Source organism: Anguilla rostrata, chromosome 10 (assembly GCF_018555375.3).
Source record: "Anguilla rostrata isolate EN2019 chromosome 10, ASM1855537v3, whole genome shotgun sequence".
Lineage (NCBI taxonomy): Eukaryota > Metazoa > Chordata > Actinopteri > Anguilliformes > Anguillidae > Anguilla > Anguilla rostrata.
In genome coordinates this window covers 7,684,236-7,708,955 of record NC_057942.1, presented here as the reverse complement: position 1 = coordinate 7,708,955, position 24,720 = coordinate 7,684,236, and the positions used below count along the sequence as shown (strand labels likewise).

Below are 24,720 nucleotides of genomic sequence, written 5' to 3'. Positions count from 1 at the left end.
TAGATCTTGGGGACCGTGTGGTGTGTCAGATTAACAGACTCGGGGACAGCTGGGGAGTGTGCGGGACGATGCGTGTGATGCAGACGGGGGGGGGGGGGCAGCCAGTGACACAGAGAACCACAACAGAAAGAACTGGACCCCGGCCTTTACACACACACACACACACACACACATACACACGCACGCACACACACACACACAAAAACTCTTCTCCCTCCAGCTGTCAGCTAGCCTTCTATTCCATGGGGGGTTGCCACGGTGACAGGAGGCCACATGTCTTGGGGGCGTCGTCTTGGTCAAAGGACCCTATTGTTCTTGAGCTAAGCCGTCTTCGCTGTGCCCGTCTGTTGGGGAGGTGGCGGGGGGGAAAGGAGGGGGTTCACACCCTGACACACACACACAGTGAAAACACTCACACTTGTGAGAAGATACTGCAATACGACTCACAATGACAAAAACTCACCACGGAGAAGCACAGCCACAACAAAAGAAAACCAGGACGCACTTTTAAAGTTAGATAGAAAGAGACGATGATGTATTTGTACGTAGGACACATTCCAATTAAAATGTCAAGTAACGCTGATATACATAAATTAACCCACCCAACCAACTACAGCCAGCAGTTCAGTGTGGAAATGAAAATGGCTTCAGAACATTTCATAATTTAAAAAAAGCTAACAAACAAAAAAACCAATAAAAACAAAACTTTCAACTGGGGAAGAGGGGAACAATGTCACCTCAAGGGGGAGACAAAAAAAAAAAAACAGAAAATCACAGGGAGATTTTGATGCAGCCCATGCAATCTCACCGTCTCCACCAGATGGAGACACACCACCACGATTGTGCTCTTGGGGATGGCCGTGATCAAAACCTAAACAAAGACCGCTGACAAAATAAAACCAAACATTTTAGAGCAGAGAAAATGTAAAATCTGAACTGAAAGGTGAACCTACTGGCCTGAACAGTCCTCACCTGGTCCACACACGTCTGAGTTCAGCGCTCCCACGTCCAGCAGCGTGGTCAACTCTCATTTTTCAGTCCTGGCAAGCAACAACTGAGAGGTCTCCAGTCATGGCCTCAAATAACTTTTGGGGAGGGCGGGGGGGTGGGCGGGGACTGTGTACACTAGAGAGAGAACTTCAGTAGTGCCTAAGAGACTTCACTAGACAGGGACAAGCCTTCTGGATAGAATAACATTTTATGACTCAAATGATTTCCCCAAAAACATTATTTACCACTGAAGCAGGTTAATCAAACGCATCTGTCTGCTAGCGCTGTTCGTGAGAGGATTGAAAACCGGCTGCATTTTTTCAGTCGCTGATAAGCCAAATCGTTTAATGCTCATTTAAAACCATTTGATAGGCTTATGTCATTCACTACGCCCACGTTAGCCAACCCGTGCACTTGCAATAAGGGCTACTGAGCCTCTGCTAACTGCTAAATCACGGCAGCTGTTTCAAGTGCCTTTTGGACAAAACAAAGCAGTCCCCCCCCCCAACAACCCCCCTCCCCACGCAGATCCGATTTCATGGAAGCGAAACAAGCACACTCTGCCAGAGACTGTTATACATCACTTCAGCTCTGACTCACAGTCCGCGCGACAAACTCCCTCCCGCCACCGAGCGTCCGTTGCCGTGGCACTCGTGCTGAAAAACTGCAACAGTCAAGTGGGGTTTTTTTTGTTCGCTTGACATTTATTTACCAGAGAGCAGAACTGTGGTCTTTTAAAAAAACGAGCCGCTGTAGCTTTAGTTTTTAACAGCGTGCCTCGGGGGGGGAGGCGTCCTCGGGGAGAGTGGGCGGGGCGTGGGCGGAGCTACGGCGTCCCCGGGTCCGCCTCCGCGCGGGTCTGCGGTCGGTGGGGGAGGAGCTGGGCACCCAGGCCAACCCGGTGGCCGAGGGGTCCTGCAGGCTCTGGTTCCTCAGGCTCCGCCTCACGGAGCGCCGGCCCCCCCTGGGCGGGGCCTGCAGGACGTCCTCGATGCAGAACTCCGCCTGCTGCCAGGGCGGGAGTGCGGGCGGCCCAATTCCGTCCCCGCCCGTTTCCCCACTCCCCTCCTCCCCCTTTCTCTCCGTCGCTGTGTCGGAGATCTCCCCGCCCTCGCCTCCTCTCACCGCTCCCTCTCCCTCACTTTGCTCCCCTCCTGGGAGGGGGAGCGTCTGGGGGCTCTGCGCCTCCTCGTCCTCTTCTGTGAGGGGCGGGGGCCGGTAGAGGGAGCTCCTGCGGCCCTTGGGCCTGCCCTTAGCCCCGCTGCGCCGGCTCCCGTTTGACCTCCGACCCCAGCCGCTGACGGGCTCCGGAGCTCCGCCCCCGGCGTCCGGCTCGGAGGTGACGCTGTCGCCCGCTCCGTGCTCGTCGCCGTGGCGCTCTTCCTCCACCTTCAGACCGTCGCCGTCGCTCTCCTGACGGTCACCCGGGAAACGGTCGTGCCCAGCGGGACTGCAGACGGGCAGCTCCGGCTCCACCGCGGGGACGGTTTGGTCGTGGCCGTTTCGGTGGCTGAGCACGGGCTCCCTCCTGCCCTTCCCCCTGCCCCCCCTGCCCCCCCGGGGCCTGCCCAGCCGACGTCCCGGCCGCTCCTGTGACAGCATGCTCGCAGTGCTCGCTGCTTCAGCTGCGCGGTCTGAGGGGTCGTCCGCCGAGCATCCAGCGTCCTCTTCGGCCTTGTGGTTGCCAGGGCGATCGTTTGAGGCCTCGTGGTTGCCAGGGCGATCGTTTGAGGCCTCGTGGTCGTCAAGGCGATCGTTTGAGGCCTCGCGGTCGTCAGGGCGATCGTTTGAGGCCTCGTGGTCGTCAAGGCGATCGTTTGAGGCCTCTGGTCGTCAGGGCGATCGTCTGAGGCCTCGTGGTCGCCAGGGCGATCGTCTGAGGCCTCGTGGTCGTCAGGGCGATCGTTTGAGGCCTCGTGGTCGTCAGGGCGATCGTTTGAGGCCTCGTGGTCGTCAGGGCGATCGTTTGGTGCTTGGTTCCAGGCGGGGACCCCGAAACGGCTGCGCCAAAGGCCCGCGGCCGTGACCAGGTCAGCCGCGGGGACGCTGGGGCCCGTCTGCGCCAGGGGAATTCTGGGATTGCGAGTCTCTCTGCAGTCCTCTGCGGAAGATGAACATGCTGCAGTTAAACACCTGTGAGTCCCACTGACTGTACGAGAGAGCCAGTGAGCCAGTGCGTGTGGCTGTGTCAGTGTGCACTGGTGTGTGTGTGTGGTTGTGTCGGTGTGCACTGGTGTGTGTGGCTGTGTCAGTGTGCACTGGTGTGTGTGTGTGGTTGTGTCGGTGTGCACTGGTGTGTGTGGCTGTGTCGGTGTGCACTGGTGCGTGTGGCTGTGTCGGTGTGCACTGGTGCGTGTGGCTGTGTCGGTGTGCACTGGTGCGTGTGGCTGTGTCGGTGTGCACTGGTGCGTGTGGCTGTGTCGGTGTGCACTGGTGTGTGTGGTTGTGTCGGTGTGCACTGGTGTGTGTGGCTGTGTCGGTGTGCACTGGTGCGTGTGGTTGTGTCGGTGTGTGTTTGTGGATGTGTCAATGTATGTTGGTGTAACACAGTAGCCGCATGTGCGGTAGTGTTGGTGTGTATTGGAGCAATAGCTGCAGCGCGAGCAGTACTGTGTGTATTGGAGTTACAGAGTGGCAGTATGAGTGGTAGGGTCGGTGTGTACTGGTGTGTACTGGAGCAATAGCTGCAGTATTAGCGGTAGCGTCAGTGTGTACCGCAGTGAGAGGACGGGCCCGTAGGGGGCGGTACCTGGCAGCTGCTCTGCAGCTCCGTGGCGCAGGGGGGTGGGGGAGCGGCTGGCGCAGGGCAGGCTCTCAGTGATGGGGCTCAGCACCGGGTTCTTGGAGGCGTAGTCTCTCTTCCCATACAGAGAGCGGTCCACTGCCTTACTGCCCCAGCCCCGCTTACCTGCAGAGCCCTGCAGCAACACACACACATCAGCACCGATACACACACACACACACACACACACACACACACACACACACACACACACACACACATACATACACACACACATCAGCACTGATATATATACACACACACACATCAGCACCGTTATACACACACACACACATACATCAGCACTGATATATACACATATACACATACATCAGCACTGATATATACACACACACACACACACACACACACACACCAGCACTGATATATACAGATACACACATACATCAGCACTGATATATACAGATGCACACACACACATACATCAGCACTGATATATACACACACACACACACACACACACACACACACACACCAGCACTGATATATACAGATACACACATACATCAGCACTGATATATACAGATGCACACACACACATACATACATCAGCACTGATATATACACACACACACACACACACACATCAGCACTGATATATACAGATACACACATACATCAGCACTGAAAAATACAGATACACACACACACATACAGACATACATCAGTTACTGATATATACACACATACCTCAGTACCGATATATATATATACACACACACACAAACACCTCAGTACCAATGTGTATACACACACACACACCTCAGCACTGATATATACACACACACCTAAGTACTGAAATACACACACACCTCAGTACTGATTCACACACACAGGCACACACTGAAAATAAACTATAATATACACCCTGCAGCTATGTGCCTCAGATACGCCAGTCAACCCTTTCACAGCTCCACTCACACAGCTCTTATTGGCCGTCAGCCAGCCAATCACACGTCAGACAGAGCCCAGTGTTGTAGTATGGGGTGAAAAAGACTGCCACCTGCAGCAGTATGGCAGAGTCCAGGAGGAGACAGAGACAGCTGATGTGTGCACATCTCACTCTGTGAATTACTCTATTCCTCCTACTGCTGCGAACCACTGCTCAGGAACACGCATGGTGTTCCAGTGCGGTGACTGTGTGTGTGTGTGTGTGTGTGTGTGTGTGTGTGTGTGTGTGTGTGTGTGTGTGTGTGTGTGTGCGCGTGTGTATCAGTACTGAGGTATGTGTGCGTGCGTATGTGCGTAGCTGAAAAAAACATTAGCAACTGATCGCTATCCAGTGTCACAGAACATCACAAATCTACATTTCCACTACTCGCTCTCTGGAAAACATTCTTCGCCATAACAGAACGGCTACGTGCTACTGCACACATTAAGCGCTTCTGATGCATTAGAATACAGAGTGCTTGGGAGACTCTGAACCTCCACACGAATCCCCCCGTGCGGGCGGGGGTTCGATTCCCAGCCACCGCACCTTCTGTACTGTCAGACCGTCAGCCGTCTGTCCTTCAAAGCCCAGTTCAGACCAGAGATTCACGATGTGACAGAAGCGTTTCAGGATGCAGCAGAGAGGTGCTGCAGCAGTGTTAGCTACCCGTCTCAGAAGGTCCGATCGCTTGCTGTCGCAGGCGATTAAACTAGTCTAATCGCAGGTGGGACGTTCCACAACGCTGCAAAAAGGCGCTGGTTGCAGAGTCTCAAATCGCCGATCTTTGGTCTGAACCGGGCAGTGAAACAGAACCACAAAGCGTCAGCACGCCGCGCTCCCATGTCCTTCGCAGTCGGGTTTCGGCTGCCGAGCCGAAGCGTGTGACAGGCACACCCTGCCGCAGCCAGCTGCCGAAGCGGGGAACGCCGTCCCGCCAGGAGAGACGCCGCCGTTCCCCTTCGGCGCGCCGCGGAGGCGCAAAGTCCCATTAAATCCCGAGTCCCGCCCCCCCCCGGCGTCTCCGAGGCCTGCTTCGCATTAGCAAACTTACGGCAGCCATCTGCAGATTCCCAGAGCAGCGAACCTCCCCGCTAATGCCCCGTCTTATTTCTCAAGGATACCACTGAAGCGCTTCTCCGGTTTAAAAAAAGGAAAGAGAGAATAAGAGGAGTAAAAAATTAATCTCAGGGGGGAAGAGGAGCCTGTTGCTAATGCGCTGGCACTCTCAGGAGCTGGGCTTCCTGTGCAAGCTCATTTGCGCTTGATGTTATTTTTATTTATTTATTCATTTTCCTCTTTTTAAACTGGCGTGTGGTGAAAAGCCTCTAAGTGCCCTTGGTCACAGGGGTGTGAAATTGGCCAAACCATGCAGGCAGCCTGGAAGCCGTGCGTCGTAATTAAACGGGAGGTGAAAGGCGCTAAATTAATAATGTAATGAAAACCCATTTGAATATCAAACGTTTTGTGCAATAACCCGAGGTACTCGTTCGGCTGTACGATTTATTTAATAGCACGGAAGTTAAAAAAATAAAAATTACCTGGCAATTCGACTCGCATTAGCTCGACAAAACTGGATAATACAAAACATAAGAACCATAACGTCTTATATGGACTGTAATGAAACCTTAGCCTGCATAGATGGATCACTCATAAGTGCACTGCCAGACGTTTGTAGGATGTAATAATACTAACGCCCAAAGTTGTTAAACTCACATAACATGCTTTACGCAAGGCATATAACATGCTTAATGAAATGCATATAACATGCTTCATGAAATGCATACAGCACCCATTATGCAATGACGATACCTTCTTTAAAAGCCCAGTGCAGTAAAAAAATTATTCCATACAAAGAACCAAATAAATCTGACTTTATCTTTAACCCTCCGAAGAGTAGGATTTCATAAAATGTTTTTTAAAATTCACAGTCCGTGTTCTTTCAGTTATCAGTAGCGATTGTTGCGTCAGCATTAGAATGTTCAGTTAAGAATGTTCTAATCACATATTTGTGACCTGAAACCTAACAGGTTTAATTCATTTCTTTCATCCAGCAAGCGGCAGATCTGCAGGACTCCCACTGAAAAATGACATGCTTAACTGCAACCAAGGCCATGCCGTATGGTGAATACAGGCACGGGTACAGAGGTGCTGTCAGGCAGGACACAAAGGGGAGTGACGTATCCCCCTGTAGCTGTGACTGTATTCGCGATACAGCACGGTCTTGGGTGCCGTATCGCTTTTATAAAACGGTACCAACACACAGGAACAATAAACTGACCACACAATGCTATTTATTTTTATTTGTAACCAACGATTATGCATGGAATGACACTGTTTACGAACAGGCTGCTTGATTCACGGTTACTGCACTGGATTTACAATCTCCGTAGAACGTGGTCTCAGCCAATCCAGGACTGAAATAACCCGCTTTATAAATCCAATTATTTTCCCTTTTCATCAACCGTAAAAAAATTTAACGAATTAAGAAAAACACACAAAAAAAGCCACTGCAACGGGTCTCCACAGAAGCGCACCACCTGTCTGCAGTTTAGCCACAGCTGCCCCTAGATCACTTCTCCATATTTTAGCAGCTCCACGGAACAGAAGGAAACCGTGGAGGCAATCATTTTACATTTCAGCCTATGTTCCTTAAAAGCAGTGGCACAGCCCAGATTCTGTCTAAAGGGACTGTGAAGCACCCCCTGGGCGTGGCAGTGCGCGCTCCTCGTCATTAAGGGGGACCCACGTTTTTAGGGCTTAACCTCCCCCCCGGCTGGTGGAAACGCCGGCCCACGATGCACCTCTCTCCCAGCAGGCCTGCAGAGGCGTTTTAGTAACTGCGCGTTGTCTCTTTAAAGCCCTTGGAAGGCCTGGCCCGAGCAGCGCTCTATAAAAGCTTTACGGTTATAAATAGTTTTGTTATATCCGGTGCGGTGCGGCGGAGAGTCCTGCTGGGGGGACCGGGGTTTTTTTACGGCCCGCCGCGGCTCGGCTAGCGGGTCTGGTGTCCAGCCCTGGCCGGCTGACAGCAGGCCGGTTAACTGCTGACTGCAGCACCGCTGCTGCTGCTGCTGCTGCTGCATCCTCCAAGGAGGGAGGGATTCGGTTGGAGGAGCAGTAGCCTGGGAGAGGCCGGAGGGTGTGATGGAGGTCAAGCTGGCACGGTCGAGGTCAGGAGGCGCAGTTGAGGTCGGCAGAAGCAGTCGCCTAGGTGCCTGCAGTACTCCACCGCCACCCCCCTCCCCCTCGCGCGGGGCGAGAACAGCGCTGGCAGCCGGCGTTGGGAGAGCGAGCGAAACGACACGGGCCGCTGCCGCGACGGCAGGGAGCTACCAAAACCGCCCGGCGTTTCCAAACTGGGAGGGGGAGGGAGGGAACAGGGGGTGTAATATAAAAACAAAATAAACGGCATCCGTGTGGAAGCGGCTGAAGAGCCGTGGAAGCAGCCGGGGGAGCATCCGTCATTTAAATTCGGGAATCATGGGGAGAGCGCTTCTCCTCGGCGGTGCAATAAAGCGAGCGGCGGCGGCGGCAGCGATCGTCGGCACGAGGCCTCTGCGAATGGGAGTGCAGCATTAGCATTCACCACCAGCCCGGCGCGTCTGCTGGGCTCGCCTCCGGGAGGGCAGCTGTCGAGAGCCCGTCCCGGGTTGGCTGCGGCGCCATCCGAAGGCTCGCGGATGCACCGTTCCCTTCCTGCCGACTCGACCGCGGAGCGCTGCGTCCTAATCGTCGCCACAAGGGGGCGACAGAGGTCTTCGAACGGCACGGCAACAATGGACGCACTCGGCCAGGGCTGTAAACTTAATTGCCGTTTACCCACAAAAAGAATAAACTACCATCTTCCAGAAGTTACCGTTCGCTTCGTAAATTACACAAAACAGCAGGGGAAAGAGTTTTTTTTTGTTTGTTTTTTTGCACAACGAATGTTCATATTTTCTTGCTGCCATATTTACTTTTTCCAGTTCCATTAACAAGGATTCTTACAATAATTACTTTAGAATGAATATTGAGGATTAGATCAAGATGGCTTGCAACAGGAATGTTCACCACGGCCAAACACCTGTTGCAGTTTTTTGTTTAGCAAACTATGGTGCTCCTCCAGTCCTCCATTACCAAAATAACAAACGGGTTCCCAAATAAAAACAATTCACCTTTAATATTACGCAAGAGGACCTTGGCCTACAGTGATCTGAATGCTGGCAGTCGGCCATTTTGCAAAGGAGCTAGGTCACTCAAATTACGAGATGTAGGCCTACACTTCAGTCCCAGGGAAAAAAAAAAACACAGGCGACCAAGGGTAAGAGCAAGGACAGTGCAGATCACCCGCAGTTTCATTCAGCCTCAGTTTGTGCACGCTCGGGAAAACGAGCTGGCGCCCTTCGCCAGATTTCGGGAATTCAGGATGATTATTTCGCAATTCGACCGTTATGGCGACATCGTTACATTTCGCAATGTGGGGGGGTTTTGGACGCGAGCGGGACGAGATTTAGGGCTCGCTTGCGTTGTCAGTCTCGGGTACGAACGGTGACCGCGGGCTTTACCGAGCTTTACGGCGCAGGCTCCACAGACGCCGCTCGACAGAGGAGAGCACAGCCTCTCCTTCACACCGCCCCCCCGCCCCGCCCCGCCCCGCCCTGCTCCTTGCCTTCATCGTCATCATCTAGCATTACGCCAGCATGCGAGTTGAAGCCCTGTAAGAGAACACAAAGCCGGTCCACAGGTCCCAGCACATCTTCACTGTTCCAGTTCCCGTAAGAGAGAGGAGAGCAACCGCAGCAGCGGTGTGAAGGGTCTTCCACAAAGTCCGTTACACCCCCCCCCCCCTCCCCCTCCCCAAAATCCTCCCACCCTTCAACCTCTCCACCTCCAAAATGGCAACAGGCAAGAAAATATACCGTCAGGATTTATAGGCGGCTGGGATATTTGAACAGACCAGGCTGTGCATTTCACATGACGCTGTCATTGCAAAACCCTCAGGTACCTGGTAAAAAAGGCTCAGCGATAGCTCTGGACTGTGGGAGCCCTTTCTCCAGCGCCGTGCTGGTGCTGCCAGCGGCTCATTCCTAACCCCCCATCCGTCAGAGGGAGGAGTATAAACAGGCTAAATGAATAGCGCGCTAATTTGCAAGCCGCGGCTCGCTGTGAGATTTAGTGGCACTCCGGTGACTCTTGGTTTGGAGTAAGTCTCCGGCTCGAGATAAAATTTGAAACAAATCATCCGCGACCGGGGTTGAGCTGGTTCGCGAACGAGGCCCGTTTGCAAAGCGAAATAAAGGAATCGGTCCCCGGGCCCGTTTGCAAAACGAAACAAAGGAATCGGTCCCTGAGTCCGTTTGCAAACGAAACAAAGGAATCGGTCCCTGAGTCCGTTTGCAAAACGAAACAAAGGAATCGGTCCCTGAGTCCGTTTGCAAAACGAAACAAAGGAATCGGTCCCTGAGTCCGTTTGCAAACGAAACAAAGGAATCGGTCCCTGAGTCCGTTTGCAAAACGAAACAAAGGAATCGGTCCCCGAGCCCGTTTGCAAAACGAAACAAAGGAATCGGTCCCTGAGTCCGTTTGCAAACGAAACAAAGGAATCGGTCCCTTGCGGTGGTCGTGCAAAACACCCCTTCGATGGAATTCATTATGAACATTTTATTACAAAGACTCTTCATTATAAAATTGCCGAAATAAGTGACAGCTGGAAAAAGCCTAGCCGTAAGACATCTCTTAACAATGAGCTGTTAGCTGCGTGACTTCACACCTTCCATCCCCCACAATGCCATGCTCCAAGGTGCAAGTGACCTTTAATCCTTAGCGTGTAATCTGCCACCTCCAAGCCGCGAGTATAATATTCATTAACTATGACAGGAAAAACTGTGTCTAGTCGCAAGCGACAACTCCACACAGTGCATGTACACAGTGTGGCAAACCGGGCTAAATTATGCCAGAGATAGTGATTCAATCAGACAATGGATCCATCCGCTGTGACATTTATCCCCCCCTCGCTCGGATCAACTCCCCAAAAAAAGCTCGCGCGCCTTCTTTTTTTAACGTCTTCGCTCGGAGGTTCCCTGTGAGGTACGGCGGCGTGCGTGATGAGGAGACGGGGGGGGGGGGGGGGAGGAGGCGTTTCCTTTCCGAGGAGAGACGCGTTTGGTCGGGGCCTCCCGAGACCATGGGGATGCGTGAGCGAGACGACAGGGGGGAAAAAAAAAAACTGCTGGCAAAAACAAAAACAGACGCAGAGACGCCCCCCCAAGATCGTCTGCGCCCCACGGCTACGCGATGACGTCTCCTGCGCCATCGCCTCGGCTGTCCTGGGTTTCAGTGCGCTGGTTACACAGTGGCTACAGAGCGGCTTCATAGCGCATGCATAGCGGCTTCATAGCGCATGCATAGCGGCTTCATAGCGCATGCATAGCACCTACATAGTGCATGCATAGCACCTACATAGTGCATGCATAGCACCTATATAGTGCATTCATAGCACATACAGAATGCATTCATAGCACATACAGAGTGCATTCATAGCACATACATAGTGCATTCATAGCACCTACACAGGGCACTTCAGTCTGGGGGTAAAAGCTATGTTTCCTGATGGTCTCAAATGGGAAATGGGGCTTGGACCAGCAAAATTAGGACACAGGCCACATATCTGAGACTCCAGCAAGACTGCGTTGAGTTTTCTTTTCCCATCCACACGGAGCTGCACAATTCAGACGTCAAATCCAAAAACAGAATGCAACAAAATGCACAGTTTGGAGGTCTGTTGTTTTCCCCTCCCCCTTCAAAACATGCCGGAACGACGATTCGATTTTGGGAGCGCGGGTTTGTGCCTTGCTGCCGATCGTCAGCAGTTCCACTTCCCCTTTCGAGACTGGACAAAAAGCACCTCTTGAAAAAAATCGACCTTCGCAGCGTTTCTCAGAGCTGCTCAGCGGGATTGTTCATTTCTCAGGGACCAAATGCAGTGGATCCTCTTTAGGAAGCGGCATAAAAGCCAGAATGGTGGGCATAAAACTGAAGATGTTCCACATTAAATTGTCAATGTCAATTTTTCCCTCCCAATAGGTTCGCATGACAACAGCAGGCCTACTTAACAAGTCCAATACAAATGCAGAATTACACATAACTCTCACTGAAGACAAATGTACTGGGAAAACTGAACAGACTGAAGAGACAGTTGACCAGATTTGATTCGTGGAAAAGATAAGTAGATCGGATTCTTGGTAACTGAAAAAAACAGCCGTTCATAAGTTTGCACAAAACTCTCTAAAACTACTAAATAATACAGCACTCGGATATGCACTTCACCCAAGGACCTGGCCAAGCACAATCCGTTCAACGGGGCTTTATATAGGCATGTTAATCTTAGTTTATATTCGGCAAAATCCAAACAATTGAGAGCTCAACCCAGTGAAAGGGCTGCATTAAATTTTAATGTAACAGGTGCAGAGGAGCTACTAGAGAGCTTGCAATATGAATGCTCACTGTGGAGAGAGGGCGAGAGGGAGATGGAGAGGAGGGACAATTACAGCATGTTTGCCAACGAGCAATGATTGACCGAGACTACAGTCATCCAAGTTAATGGGACTGAATGAGATATATAAAGTAAGAAAAAAGTAAAAAAGAATGCGAAGTCAGATCATAAAGAGCACCAGCTAGCCTGCCTCACTTCCCAGCGGCTGGTGTTTACACAAAATCCCCCGATAATTAATAATATCCTTTTACCCCCCAAAATAACCCCCATTTTTGAAACACATCTGTAAGAGAGCATACTGGCTCTCTCATTTAGCGATGAACGGAGAGAGCACGGACTTCAGACGTACGAATGAAACGCCTCGTCACAGGAAGTGGAATTACCAGGAGGAGCCGGGCCGCTGGCCGGCGGGCGGCGGTGGAAAGGCCCGACGGGTGTTGCCGCGGCGATGTCGTCTGTCGGTTAATAGGCTTTTTAAAAATGATCCATATCGGAGCTGGCTGCGCCCGGCGCACGCTGACATCCCCGCTGCTCGTTATAATGCACAAAAGAAACTCCTCATCCCTGCGAAATGTCAATTTGAGACCCCGCAAAGCCGGCTTTCGCTTTGTTTCACCATAAAATATTAAAAGAAAGGATTTTAATAAAAAACATCGCTGAGAAATCATGTCACCGCAGCAGCCTGGGAGACTTCATAAAAAGGGAGAAGTACGGAGGAGCCCGACTGAAGAAATCTACACTCAAGACGTTGAGTCTGGAAAAACACGGCCGCCCGCCTTCTTGTCGAAACTTTCGTTGCTAGCAACGCGTCGCCACTCATGTCATCCGAACCAATAACACTGTTACCTGAGGCACTTTGCAAGCAATTTAAATTGTAGTCAGTCACCAATCAGAATAAAGTGTGCTACACAATCTCATTTGATATTGCACTGATATTTCTAATGGTGTTCATGGCGGAATACTTGTAGGGGAATTTACAGTTGATACTACAACAGCATATTGTTCGGTACGCTCCTCCAGTGTTCCGTTTCCCTTAGCGACAGAAGGCTGCGGTTAGCAACGGGGGTTTCGTTTGCCCCCCCCATTGCAAATTACAAGCCAAGAACTGTACAGGGTTGCAAGCGTAACACATTGTCGACAGCGTGGTTACTTTGCATTCTTGCTTAATGGCGCAGATCAGAAGCAATTAAAGGGCGCGTCTAACCCGGGCTTGGCCTCACGCGAGCGCCGCTATCGCGCGGAGAGGATCTGCCGCCGGCCGGGCTCTAATTAACGCCGCTGGAAACCGGGCGACGGCAAGCGCGGCGAGGAGGGCGATCACGGCGCACTTCAGCACGCCGACAACGGCGCCACACCTCAAAGGAACAGCACAGCTGGCCCCGCCCCCGCGGCCCTGCCGGGCGAGAAAGACAGGGGAACGCTTACGCACTCCATGCACTAAATTCAGCCCCCGAACGCTCTACCATCCTGCCCTGAAATGCTGAGAGATGGTTGCCATGGTGAGCTGGTCCCAACATCAGCCGGGCGGTAACGGGAGTCACGGAAACACTGACCTTCGTCTTCATCTTGCCGGAGGCGGCGACAGCGGCGCTGCGGCTCGGCCTCCTCCCGGCCGCGGCGTCCGTTTGCTCCGCCTGCTGCGGGGGGGCGGGGGGGGGAGGGGAGGGGGGTGAGAGCGCCGATCAAACATTCATAGCTCTGACCTACACCGAGGCCTGCAAACAGGGCGCATAGTAAATGAAGACCCCCCCACACCTCGCCCCTCCCCCCCCGCAGGGCAGCACGGCGGGACCCCCCCCCCCCTCACCTTCCTCTTCCTGCCGCGAGGCCGACCCGGGCGGGCTGCGCTGACGGGCGGCCCGGGGGCGGGGCTGGGGGCGGGGCTAGGACCGGGCGCGAGCTCTGTCTTCGGCTCTTCTCCTACGGCAGACAAATCTCCTCTTTACCGATTCGCTCCGAGGCTTCACCAAAGCAGCCATGTCACGTTAGGGCTGGGAGGATCAATTTCACTCCAATTTGGACAATTCAGGAAATTAATTCATCTCATAACCATGAATAGCAACAAAGAATTGGAAGTTTCTATGAGACTTATTCAATTAAACCAAGTTCAGTTCCTGAATTGGGCTGTACTGAAATGCATTTGACCACCAATAACCCGTACAGACAGGCCACAGAGGGAGAGAGAGAGCAGAACTGAGGACTAGAAAAGGGAAGTTTGGGACAGAGACAGAGAAAGGAAGGAGACGGAGTGAGGGAGCAGGTGAGGGAGGGAGGGAGGGAGCAGCACCTGTCTCCGCCTCTCCAGAGGGCGTGGGTGGCGGGACGGGGGTGGCGTTGGGTGAGCGAGCTTGGCGCCGGACCGGGGCCACATCTGGGCTGCAGGCTGCGGGGCGAGACAGGGACACAGGGGGCCTCTGAGGTGAGCTCACAGCTGCCCCGCTTCCACACCAACACCCTGTCTCCCACAAAAACACCCAACCAACGGGCGGGACGGCCAAGCTCACCGGCGTCCTCGCGCGAGCGCGAACCCGAGGCCTCTTCCTCCTCCTCCTCTTCCTCCACGGAGTCAGGAGCAGGAGCGGCGAGCTGAGGGCACACAGGAGACGGGCGCGTTTAAAACACGCTCCACCGCGTCGCTCTCTCCGCCATTCGGGCTCCTGCGGGGAGCTCAGAGCGGCTCAGGAAGCGTTTGCCGTTCTGTCTGATGCGACGCGTCTCGACCTTTGACCCCCGAGGTACGAGAGCGTTAGCGGCGGCGCTCGCGCGCCGTCTGCCGCCTGGCGGAGCGGCGCTTCTGCGATCGCAATCATTATCAATCCTCCGCGGGCCCGCCGATGTCAGCCTCGCCATCTGGTCCGCATTTTACGGGCGCTGTCGCTATTTTTAAAAGGCTGACCTCCTTCTTGGTAATTTTTGGATGGGGCCCATTATTTTCCGAGCAATTAAATCTGAACCCCCCCCCCTCCCCCCCCAACACCAGAACCTTATGAACCCCGCCATCCCTGCTATGTGTAAAAACAAGCAAACGGAGAGAAAAAAACAGCTTTGATTGCATATGCACGGGGTTCAATATTATACGAGCTTTGCATAAGCAGACGATTGGTACGTAAAACACAAATAACAGGTGGTGTGTTTAAATAGCTCAATGTTTAAAAAACAGAAGTCGCTAGACAGCACCCCACACTCCCAACCCCCCCTCACATTCGAAACAGTCGGCCATATTTTTAAGGTCATTTGCGCAACAATAGCCATTTTTAGACAACAGCACAGCATTTCAGTCAGTCAGTCAGTGAGACAGACAGACAGACAGACTGCAGGCACAATACTGATGAATAGACTCAACTCTGACTCAACTCCACAATGAAATGAGGGGGTGCGCTAAATGACCCCCCCCCCCACCCTGGTCCAACTCCACTCCACGGCCAACCGGGCATCGCCCCAAAATGCAGCAGCCACAGCTGTCCCCCCAGTCAGAACTGGATCCCCGACTCGGAGCGAGCCGAACGGGGAGGAGGGGGGGGGTGCCATTATTGCGACAGCGAGAGAGTATTATTACGGGTCCTGGACCTGCCGTTTCCGTCAGAGACGCCGGCGCCGCTCAGCTCTTCGCGAGCGAGCGTCTGCACTTAGCTCCTGCGCGTCAAACGTCCGCTCGGTTATGACCACTGTCAGCCGCCGCGCTGAGTAATAACGCGGGACCGCACTCGTTTTAATCACCTTTTCTCCGCCGCCGCGTGGTCCTGACTTAATAAGAGCAGGCCGCCGGCAGAGCTTCTTTTCCGCGAGGCCGTGGAAGCGCCGGGGCGCAGGCGAGACAGGCCGGCGTTCGGCTCCGTTAACCTGTAAAAGGGCTCATTTAGGCCGAGGCTTTACGGCGCGTTCGCCAGCTTCACGAGCTTAGGCACCCTTTTCCCAAAGGCACTCTGACTGCACACAGCTGCAGATCCTACCCCTGTTTATGCAGCCCGATACTTAAAAAAAAAAAAACATTTACGTTTGAGCGCCTTGCTCCAGGCGACAACGGCAATGCCCCGCTTGTGAGTCAAACCCGCAACCTCCCTAATCATTACGCGACTCCGCCATTGGGTTGCATAACCGCACCGTTCTCATCCACGCAGATTGTCAACACTAAAGCAAATTTAGTTTGCTTTTCTTCAATCAGATATTATTCACTATTATAATGTTTACTCGTGGTTCAGCAGTGTACGTCTGAACACACAACGGTGCAATCACCCTCACGCTTCGATTATTTCGCTATGTGCATTGTTCTGGCTCGTGTCCCTGCCCACGCAGTTCAAATTACATGAAACAACGCCAATAAAGTCTCTACACAAAAAAAAAAGGGAGATTATTTAAAAAGTGACATTTAGCTCTGGGCTTTTTGATGCCGCTGCGGTTTTAGTGTCCGATTTCCGCTGGCCCGGACGATGTTTGTGTGCCACGGGGGACATTTTGGGCGTTCACAGAATTTTCAGAAGACCAGCTGGCTTTACAATGGCTGGTATTAGGGGTATTAGGGGGTTTATGGTCTAAAGCCGGAAAATACACTTGGAAATGGCTCCAAAGCAGCCCGCGCGTGCAGAAGTGCCCGAGAGCACTCCAGTAAATTACCTTTATACTCGCTTTTTGTTTTGAAGCATTTCTTATGGTCGTAACCTCAGACCACTGCGCTCAAGGAAAAAAAGTATCAGCAGCACAAACACAATAATTCAGCTTTGGGTTTATAATCGTCAATAAAAGGCTATAAAGTTGTGTTCGTGTGTGCAGCCTCTGCAAACAAAGTCACTGTGCAAGCAGCTTTGGAGTTACTTGGAGTGTATTTTGCTTTAGACCACAAACTCCTAAACGCCCTCAAATCAGCCAGCAGGTTGGCTAATAAACAGTACCTAAAGAAAGCATTTACAATACGCCTCATTACACACAAAAACTGTAATAACCATTTGGGAAAAAAAAAAAAAAACCTGAAAATGTGAACTATCCCTTTAACTAAATGAAAATCTGAGCTGATCCCTTCAACTGAATCTGGCTTTGATGCGTCCCTGGGCTACAGAAGCTCACTGCAGGACAGCTAGCTTGGAGCTGTCCAATTAGCGAGCGTCGTCAGCACACCGATACATAAAGACCTGACAGCCAGTGACACGCTGCTGAGACAGCAGCAAAGATGGATGCACTTCCCTCTATGCAAATGTGTTCTTCAAAAGACGAGAGAAACTCAGCCGTTTCCCCAGAATCTTTGAAGGACTCGAGGATCCTTGTGGATTTTCGAGGAACGTGAGGAAAACCGACCTGCCCTTGCTCCTCCTCATCGCCGTGGCGATCCGACGGGGGCGGCGACGAGGGCCCGGAGAGGGAGGGGCTGCCGAAGTCGGGCTGGGGGAGGGAGAGGGCGGACTTCTGGGGGGTCTTGAGCAGCGAGCGGAGGCCGGAGCCCCCCCCGGAGGCCGACGGGTGGGCCGGCGTGCCCCCCTTCTGCAGGGGCGTGCTGGGGGGCAGCCTCTTGTCGAAGAACTCGGGGGACAGGGGCACCCCGAAATGCACCCGCTTCTTCGTGGGCCGCGCAGAGTTCGCCGCGCAGTCCGGCCCCTCCTCTGTAAGCATCAACAAAGACCATTCACCCGCTATTCACCTCCGATTCCATTCACCTCCACTTCCCAAAGTAAAAATCCTTTTAAGACAAGTTATTTTAGACTTGCTTAGAATTTCATTTTCTTTTTTTTACCTTTTGAACTTTTTTCTATTTTTCTATTATTTTATTTCATGTTCTTTTTTAGGATTGTAAATTTCACCTTGCCAGGAATATAGTTCTTTTTACCTTTAGATGATCCCTTTATTTGTCATTCAAAAGAGTCTGAATCATTTCCATGCCCTGTTTCTATAAAGCTCTGACCGTACTGTATGAAAGCATTGTACACACAGGCTATTTTTACTAGTGGCAGCAATGCACATAAAAACCATCCACTTTATTGCTACTCAGAAAGATCTTATTCAAATATTGCTCATAATACATCAAGAATGCTCAGCCCCTATGCACAACCTTTTAAATGAACTTGGTCCCCAGGAAGAAGCTCCATAGTGTGCAGTAACAGGCTTGTATGAGTCATAAAAATAACGGATTGCATTTCATCATGTTCTCCACCACCACCAATGTGCAGCACCACGACTAGTATTCTAACAGAACTGATACAGTACAGGTGCTATTCCAGATCCTTCACTGAGCGTCGCGCTGGAAAGCCTGATAAACTAAGCTGACGGCAGTCTCACCTGTTGGGTGTGCAGTCAGGGGAAACGGTGACTCGTTCGAACCCGTGTCCGCAGGGCCGAGATGTAGCAGCATGCAGGGGCTCAGAGGTTCTGTGAGCGGAGTCTGCGGTTGGCAAAAAAAACAAATCAATAAAAAATACCAAACAAACAAAAAAAAAAAAAAAACCTGCAAACCGTTCACTTAGATTCCATGCGTAGCTGCTGCCACCGAAGCAAGGAATCATGGGCTGTTGGGGGACTCATCCTGCTAAAGCACTGTTCTAATTCACGAATCCGGTTGCGCCCGTGCCAGTGCTGACTGTGGCCCCTGTAGGGCCCTGTGTGGCCCTGAGACTGGAGTTACTGTCGCCCAGGAACAGGAGGGTTTCAGTGGGCCAGGATAACCCCCCCCCCCCCACCCCCATAAGCCCACCTCGCCGACCGCAGCGCGATAACAACAACAGAGATATCACTCGCTTGAGGAGAGCACACGCCTGTTTACAGCCCTCCCAAACTGACAACAGAGGCTGCAGCGAAAATCACAAAGAGAGCACGATTGGGTATTCCAAACTTGTAGAAAAAGGGGGTGAAAAAAGGGATCTCGAAAAATAAATAAATAAAAACACAGAATTAAGTCTTCTGAAGACATTTTAAAATGCTGGAGATGAGCTAAGAACAGCCGCAGTGTCGATGGATAAAATACATTTTTAAATCTTGGTTTTGAAATTCAACAGAGTTGTCCAGTGATGCATCTCAGTAACATAGCCCAAAGCTCACAGCCCAATTTGGCAGTGAAGGAAATTAAACAAAAATGTTCCAAAAAGGCAATCATAAGGCACAGTAGCACAAAAACAAAAATCTATATATTTTTTTTTTTTAAATCACCAACGTTGCAGCAACGACTTTCAATTATAGCTGACATTTAGGCCTGTGTGACGGAACGCGTTACATTTAAATGGAGACTCGAGGAGAGCACCATATTGGAAAATAAGCAGACATTTTTAACATGCTGCCAGGAGAAGGAGACATGCCACGAATGTGTTTACTTTCCCCTGCTTTCCCTCCCACCGGTGACACACGCACAGCAACACTTGTGTTGAATACTGACATCTTCACAGAATGTATCCCGTCCTCCGTTTATCATTAATTGAAAATATATATATAATTAATAAAGGGGGAGAGACCGTGTGGCACAGTCCATAGGGAAGCTGGCACTCAAACCCCTATAACCAACCCCCGCCCTTTTAAATATACTTTAAAAAGTAATAAGATATGAAGATTGAAAAGCAGGGTTCCTCTTACCCTCCTGGCCTCTGGAGGAGGGCCGTGCGTCGGGGTGAAGGGGGCATCGTCATGGTCCCAGCTCCACGGCACGGGTGACTGACGTGGGGAGCAGCACACGGCCTCCTCCATCTCACAGCTGGTCAGCTCAGTGTACCTGGGCTCCTCAGAGCACACCTGTCTCAGCTCCACCTGCAGCTCCTCTACCTGTAGCTCCTCCACCTGTTCAGAGCACACCTGTCTGAGCTCCACCTGCAGCTGCTCCACCTGCAGCTCCTCCACCTGTTCAGAGCACACCTGTCTCAGCTCCACCTGCAGCTCCTCCACCTGTTCAGAGCACACCTGTCTGAGCTCCACCTGCAGCTGCTCCACCTGCAGCTCCTCCACCTGTTCAGAGCACACCTGTAGCTGCTCCACCTGCAGCTCCTCCTCCTGTTCAGAGCACACCTGTCCCAGCTCCTCCTGTACAGAACACGCCTGTCTGGCCTCCACCTGTACAGACCACACCTGCATCACCTCCACCTGCATCACCTCTATCAAATCTACTGTGTGTGCAGACTACGGGGGGGAGACGAGGGTGGACACAATCCTGGACATGGTACATCATGTGTACTCATATAATAGTCACAAGGATAATACAAGAAGCTAGAGATGGCGAGCTAGACATACGCTGGCAAATTAGAGCTCCTGGCTGCCATCCTAGATGCACAGGAGACATTTACTAAGGACTCAGACACTGTTGGAATAAGTACAGATAAACAGCAAGGCAACTCGCTGGTTAGCTAACAAGCAACGGCTTGCCATTTCTGCCCAATTGGCAAAAAATATAAACTAAAACAATAAACCTGCTGATTTTCCAAAAAATTAAGAAGCAAATGGAACAAAAAGTTCTCCATAGGTTACTCATGTGTTTTTATAATGATAAACATTTGCGAGCACGAAATAAGCTTCCATCTGCATCCTGCCAAGATGAAGAAAGCCCGGAGGTAGTTCTCAACTGAGCACATGGAGCCCAAACCCTTCAGCCATTAAACATGCAAATTTCCCCGTGGCGTTTCATTGGACGGACATGACACACTCCTGAGAAGTGCCCAGCGAGCCTGGGGGAAAGCTTTCCAAATACGAGCCTCTGTTTCTGCGGCCTGTAACTCACAGGTTTTTCTGCACTTCCTGTTACCTGTTCAGGACAGCCAGGTGCGAACAGAGGAGAGAGGATGTCCGCAGAGGGCGTGGCCTCTCTGGTCTCCATGACGATCTCTCGGAAGGGACTCATTCGGCGCTTCTTGGAGGAGGGGGGTGCCGCAGGGCGTGGGCCTCCTTGAGGACCCCTGTTCTCCTTCCCACCCACAGAGGTGCGCCCATCTGAAACAGACACACGCACGCACACACACGCACACACACACACACGCACGCACACACACACGCACACACACACGCGCACACACACATACACACACACAAACACACACTCAACAGCTGCCCAAACGTCCCTCTGGAGCCTTGGAAGAAAGCCCGCTTGTTGAAAAACACAGTCACCAACTGTTTCTTACCCAGGAATATCAGCAGTAATTTAACCAAATTAAATTTTGTGTGGCAAAATTGACAGGGAGAAACTTAAACAGAAGTACACATCGCATAATGGTCCTCGATTAAACTTCTTTTTTTTTTTTCTTTTTTTCCATTTGCAGGCAGGACACATATAATTTAACTAACACTCTTCACCCTGGGGCTCAGTGACAGATGGAATCTCTCAGCTCTCACCAGCTTCTCTCTCTTCTGCTGGCCCCTGATTCTCCTCCACCTCCAGAAGGTTCTGGAAGGAGGCCATCTTCTGCTTCAGAGAGGAGAACCCGCGTGAGAGCAAGGGGCTGGCTTGCACGGGCTGTGAAGAGAGGCATCATTTTTATTTATTTTTTTCGTTTAAATGCATCCCCCTCTCCCCGTTCGCTTTTTCTCTCCTCCTATCTGGAACGGCCAGTTGGTATTTGTCAGCACTCGCTGCCGTAAGCACCGTTATTGATTCTGGAGAGCTCAGACAAGCATGTGCTCTCGTCCAAGGATGCGTCTTAGTCCGGTTTGCACCGACGTGGGGCAGACGAGGCACTTCATGCAGGCTAAATGGCGAATTCATATTCCGGAGTTTTAGTGTGTTCTCGCATTGGGCCAGAGGGTTTTTTGTGACGGTTTATCTTAAATATGTTACTCTGTAAAGCGTCTTTGTGATAGTTCTCTCTAAAAAGCGCTATGCAAATAAATAAAATTGAAAAAATGTAATTGAGATGAATACATATTTAATACAAAAGATTCTGATGACCTGGCTTGCTTTGAGGTGGGTGGTATAGGTACTACACACACTGTACATAAATGGTAACAATTAGTAACAGCACTATGGAAGAAATCTGGATGTTCAAAACACTGTTTCAGCATAATGCATTTCTGTCATTGCGAACACAACCCAATTCTATAGTCCGATGCCATTCACTACATCCAATAAAAACACTACAAAAAAAAAAAGAGTACTGTGTGTGTGTGTGTGTGTGTGTGTGTTACCTGTGGGGTGCTGGGCGGAGTTTTCTGTCTCTGCTGGGCTATGTATCGAATCAGAGAGTTGGTTTCCGGAGAGCCCCTTGCTCCAACCGTGGACCTCCGCCTCGCTTTCAGCTGTGTCAGACGAGACTTATCTGGAAGAGAGGAAGGGAGCAGCTCAACATCTAAAGGCAACCATATAAAACAACATCCATCCATCCATCATCTATACCCTCAGGTCAGGTTCACCGGGGGAGCTGGAGCCTATCCCAGCATGCACTGGGCGAGAGGCAGGAATACACCCTGGACAGGGCACACACACACCATTCACTCACCATTCTACAAACTAACAGCACAGGAAAATACAACATTCCTTCAGTCACTGCATAAAATAATGAGAGCACACACAAAAGAAACATGAATGCTGTGCATAAATAGAAAAACTAACAGACATGACAACACGCTAACACAAACAGCCAGTGTGGACTATCCAGGCAAGGGCACACTCAAATATGGACCCTGAAGCCAGTATTACTGCAGATTTTCTTTCGTCACCTTTAATTAGGAATAGATTTAGACCACAGAGACCAAGCAACCAATCACGCAACAGGAAGAAAAGAAAAGCAGCAGTATTACTATAAGCATATTTTGACGTCTAGAATCTAGACGGGCAAGACTACCACCTTGATGAAAGCTGCCAGGGGTCTCACCTTTGCCCAGGGACGAAGGGACAAAGCTCTGTGTGGAGATCCCCAGCTGAGAGGGGGTGACCTGGGAGAAGTCCAACGGCTTATTGCACAGAGGGGCGGGAGGTGAACCGAAAGCCGGGCCGTCACAGTCTTCGGCGTTCCACTTCGGTTCAATGTCAACGTTCGGCTCCGTGCTGGCCATCTCACCACCTACAACGCAAAGCCGATCTGATCAGCAAAACCCCCAAACGTGTGACACCAAGTAGTGAATGAAAGGCAATCTTATCATCTTATAGCTAGATAACTGCCCACACTAGCCGTTCTTACCACCATTAACAGGTCTATGACAATGAGCGAAGTTAGTTGTAGCTATAATGGTAGCAACGGCAGCTACTTCAAAAAGGTGGTAAGCAAAGCTACATTGCTAAACCAGCATGCAGCTAATGTTAGTGTAGAACGTGTACGTTTCATGAGGCCCATGTAAAAGTACACGCATCTCCTCATTCATTTAGACAATTAGCCACTATCTAAGACCACTACAGTATGGTAATGTTAACGCGTTTTTCTTACCGTTGGCGTTAGGTAACTACATAAACTACCTGCAAGACGACAAACTGGGAGCTGCAAGTGCAAGGCACGCTCTCGTTAGCATGTAACGTTAACTTGATACTTGGCTAGTGCAAGCAAGTAACGTTAACGATTACATTCATTAAAGTTTGCGAAATGTAACTACACAGTTCGCAATCCAATTTAGCCAGACTAACAAACTTATCAAGCAAACAGTATGCTGTGAGTCGAAAGACAGTTGGACAGCTAGAGCAGCTAACCTTGCCTGCAGTCATTTGAATATCAAAGGCAGACTAATTTCTTAGTTGGTGTTAATGTCAGCTAGCTACAAAAACCTTAAACCTATTTAGCAATGACTAGACACCTTGCTAGCTACATTTAGCTAACAGGTATATGGCAAGATATATGGCTATTTGTAGTCGGAAAACTTAGCTTGCTAGCTAGCTACGTGAAAACTAACGTCTTGGCCAGACGTTAGTGCGAGGTCCAGTTTGACTGGATAACTTTAGCACACCACAATGTCGAAAAACTAACTCAAGTCATTTCATAACAAAAACCTTACCTTTAAAATGCCTATCGTAAAATGCGGAAATAAAAGCTATGTGTTACACTGAAGTTAAATACATGTGTATTTGGAAAATTATAGTAGGGATTGAAATTGTCAACAAACCATTACAAAAAATTCAAACTACGCTCCACGTTTGAGTTGCTGCTATGCAGTGCCAAGGGGTTCAAATATCCATCCGCGACCTAAACCATAAATTAAACATAAACACGTAGCAGACATTTACGATACACACAAGGCGTATGTTAAAATTGTTCAAATTTAGACCTCTTTTATTGTTTGGCTTTTCAACTGAGGATAAATATATACATACATTGAGGTACTACTTTTTTGTCATGCGAGAATAAAGAACTCGCATGAGGTGAAACGTCCATCTTTGAAGGACCTCATTTCATACAAATGGACGAATTGAATGCGACATTGCGTATCACGTGTCTTAAAAACATCCAATGAAATTACCGTGAGGGCAATTTTTGAAAGAAAAAATGATACAGTTTTACCGTAATGATACGTAGAAAGCTACGGAACATTCACAAATCTCTTACCTAAAAACATTACGGTATGCCTTGTACTTGATGTAAACAAACGAATCATTGCGAAAATGCAGTGTTTGAACAATACACATGAGAGAATGCAAAGAGTCGGACAAGTCGTTTG

At 50.7% G+C, this 24,720-nt stretch overlaps 1 protein-coding gene across 1 annotated transcript; it reads right to left on the bottom strand.

The window, feature by feature from the left end:
* Positions 1–505: 505 nt before the first annotated feature.
* On the bottom strand, positions 506–24,288 carry cdca2 (cell division cycle associated 2). Its single transcript, XM_064353762.1, is given in 17 exon segments — positions 506–2,547; positions 2,550–3,091; positions 3,740–3,908; positions 13,749–13,832; positions 14,003–14,115; positions 14,483–14,578; positions 14,700–14,781; positions 17,482–17,783; positions 18,457–18,559; positions 19,738–19,938; positions 19,969–20,073; positions 20,134–20,208; positions 20,894–21,078; positions 21,478–21,598; positions 22,267–22,397; positions 22,953–23,141; positions 24,061–24,288. Coding segments are annotated over 16 exon segments (3,282 nt in total). The 5' UTR covers positions 23,134–23,141; positions 24,061–24,288; the 3' UTR covers positions 506–1,755.
* Positions 24,289–24,720: the final 432 nt, after the last annotated feature.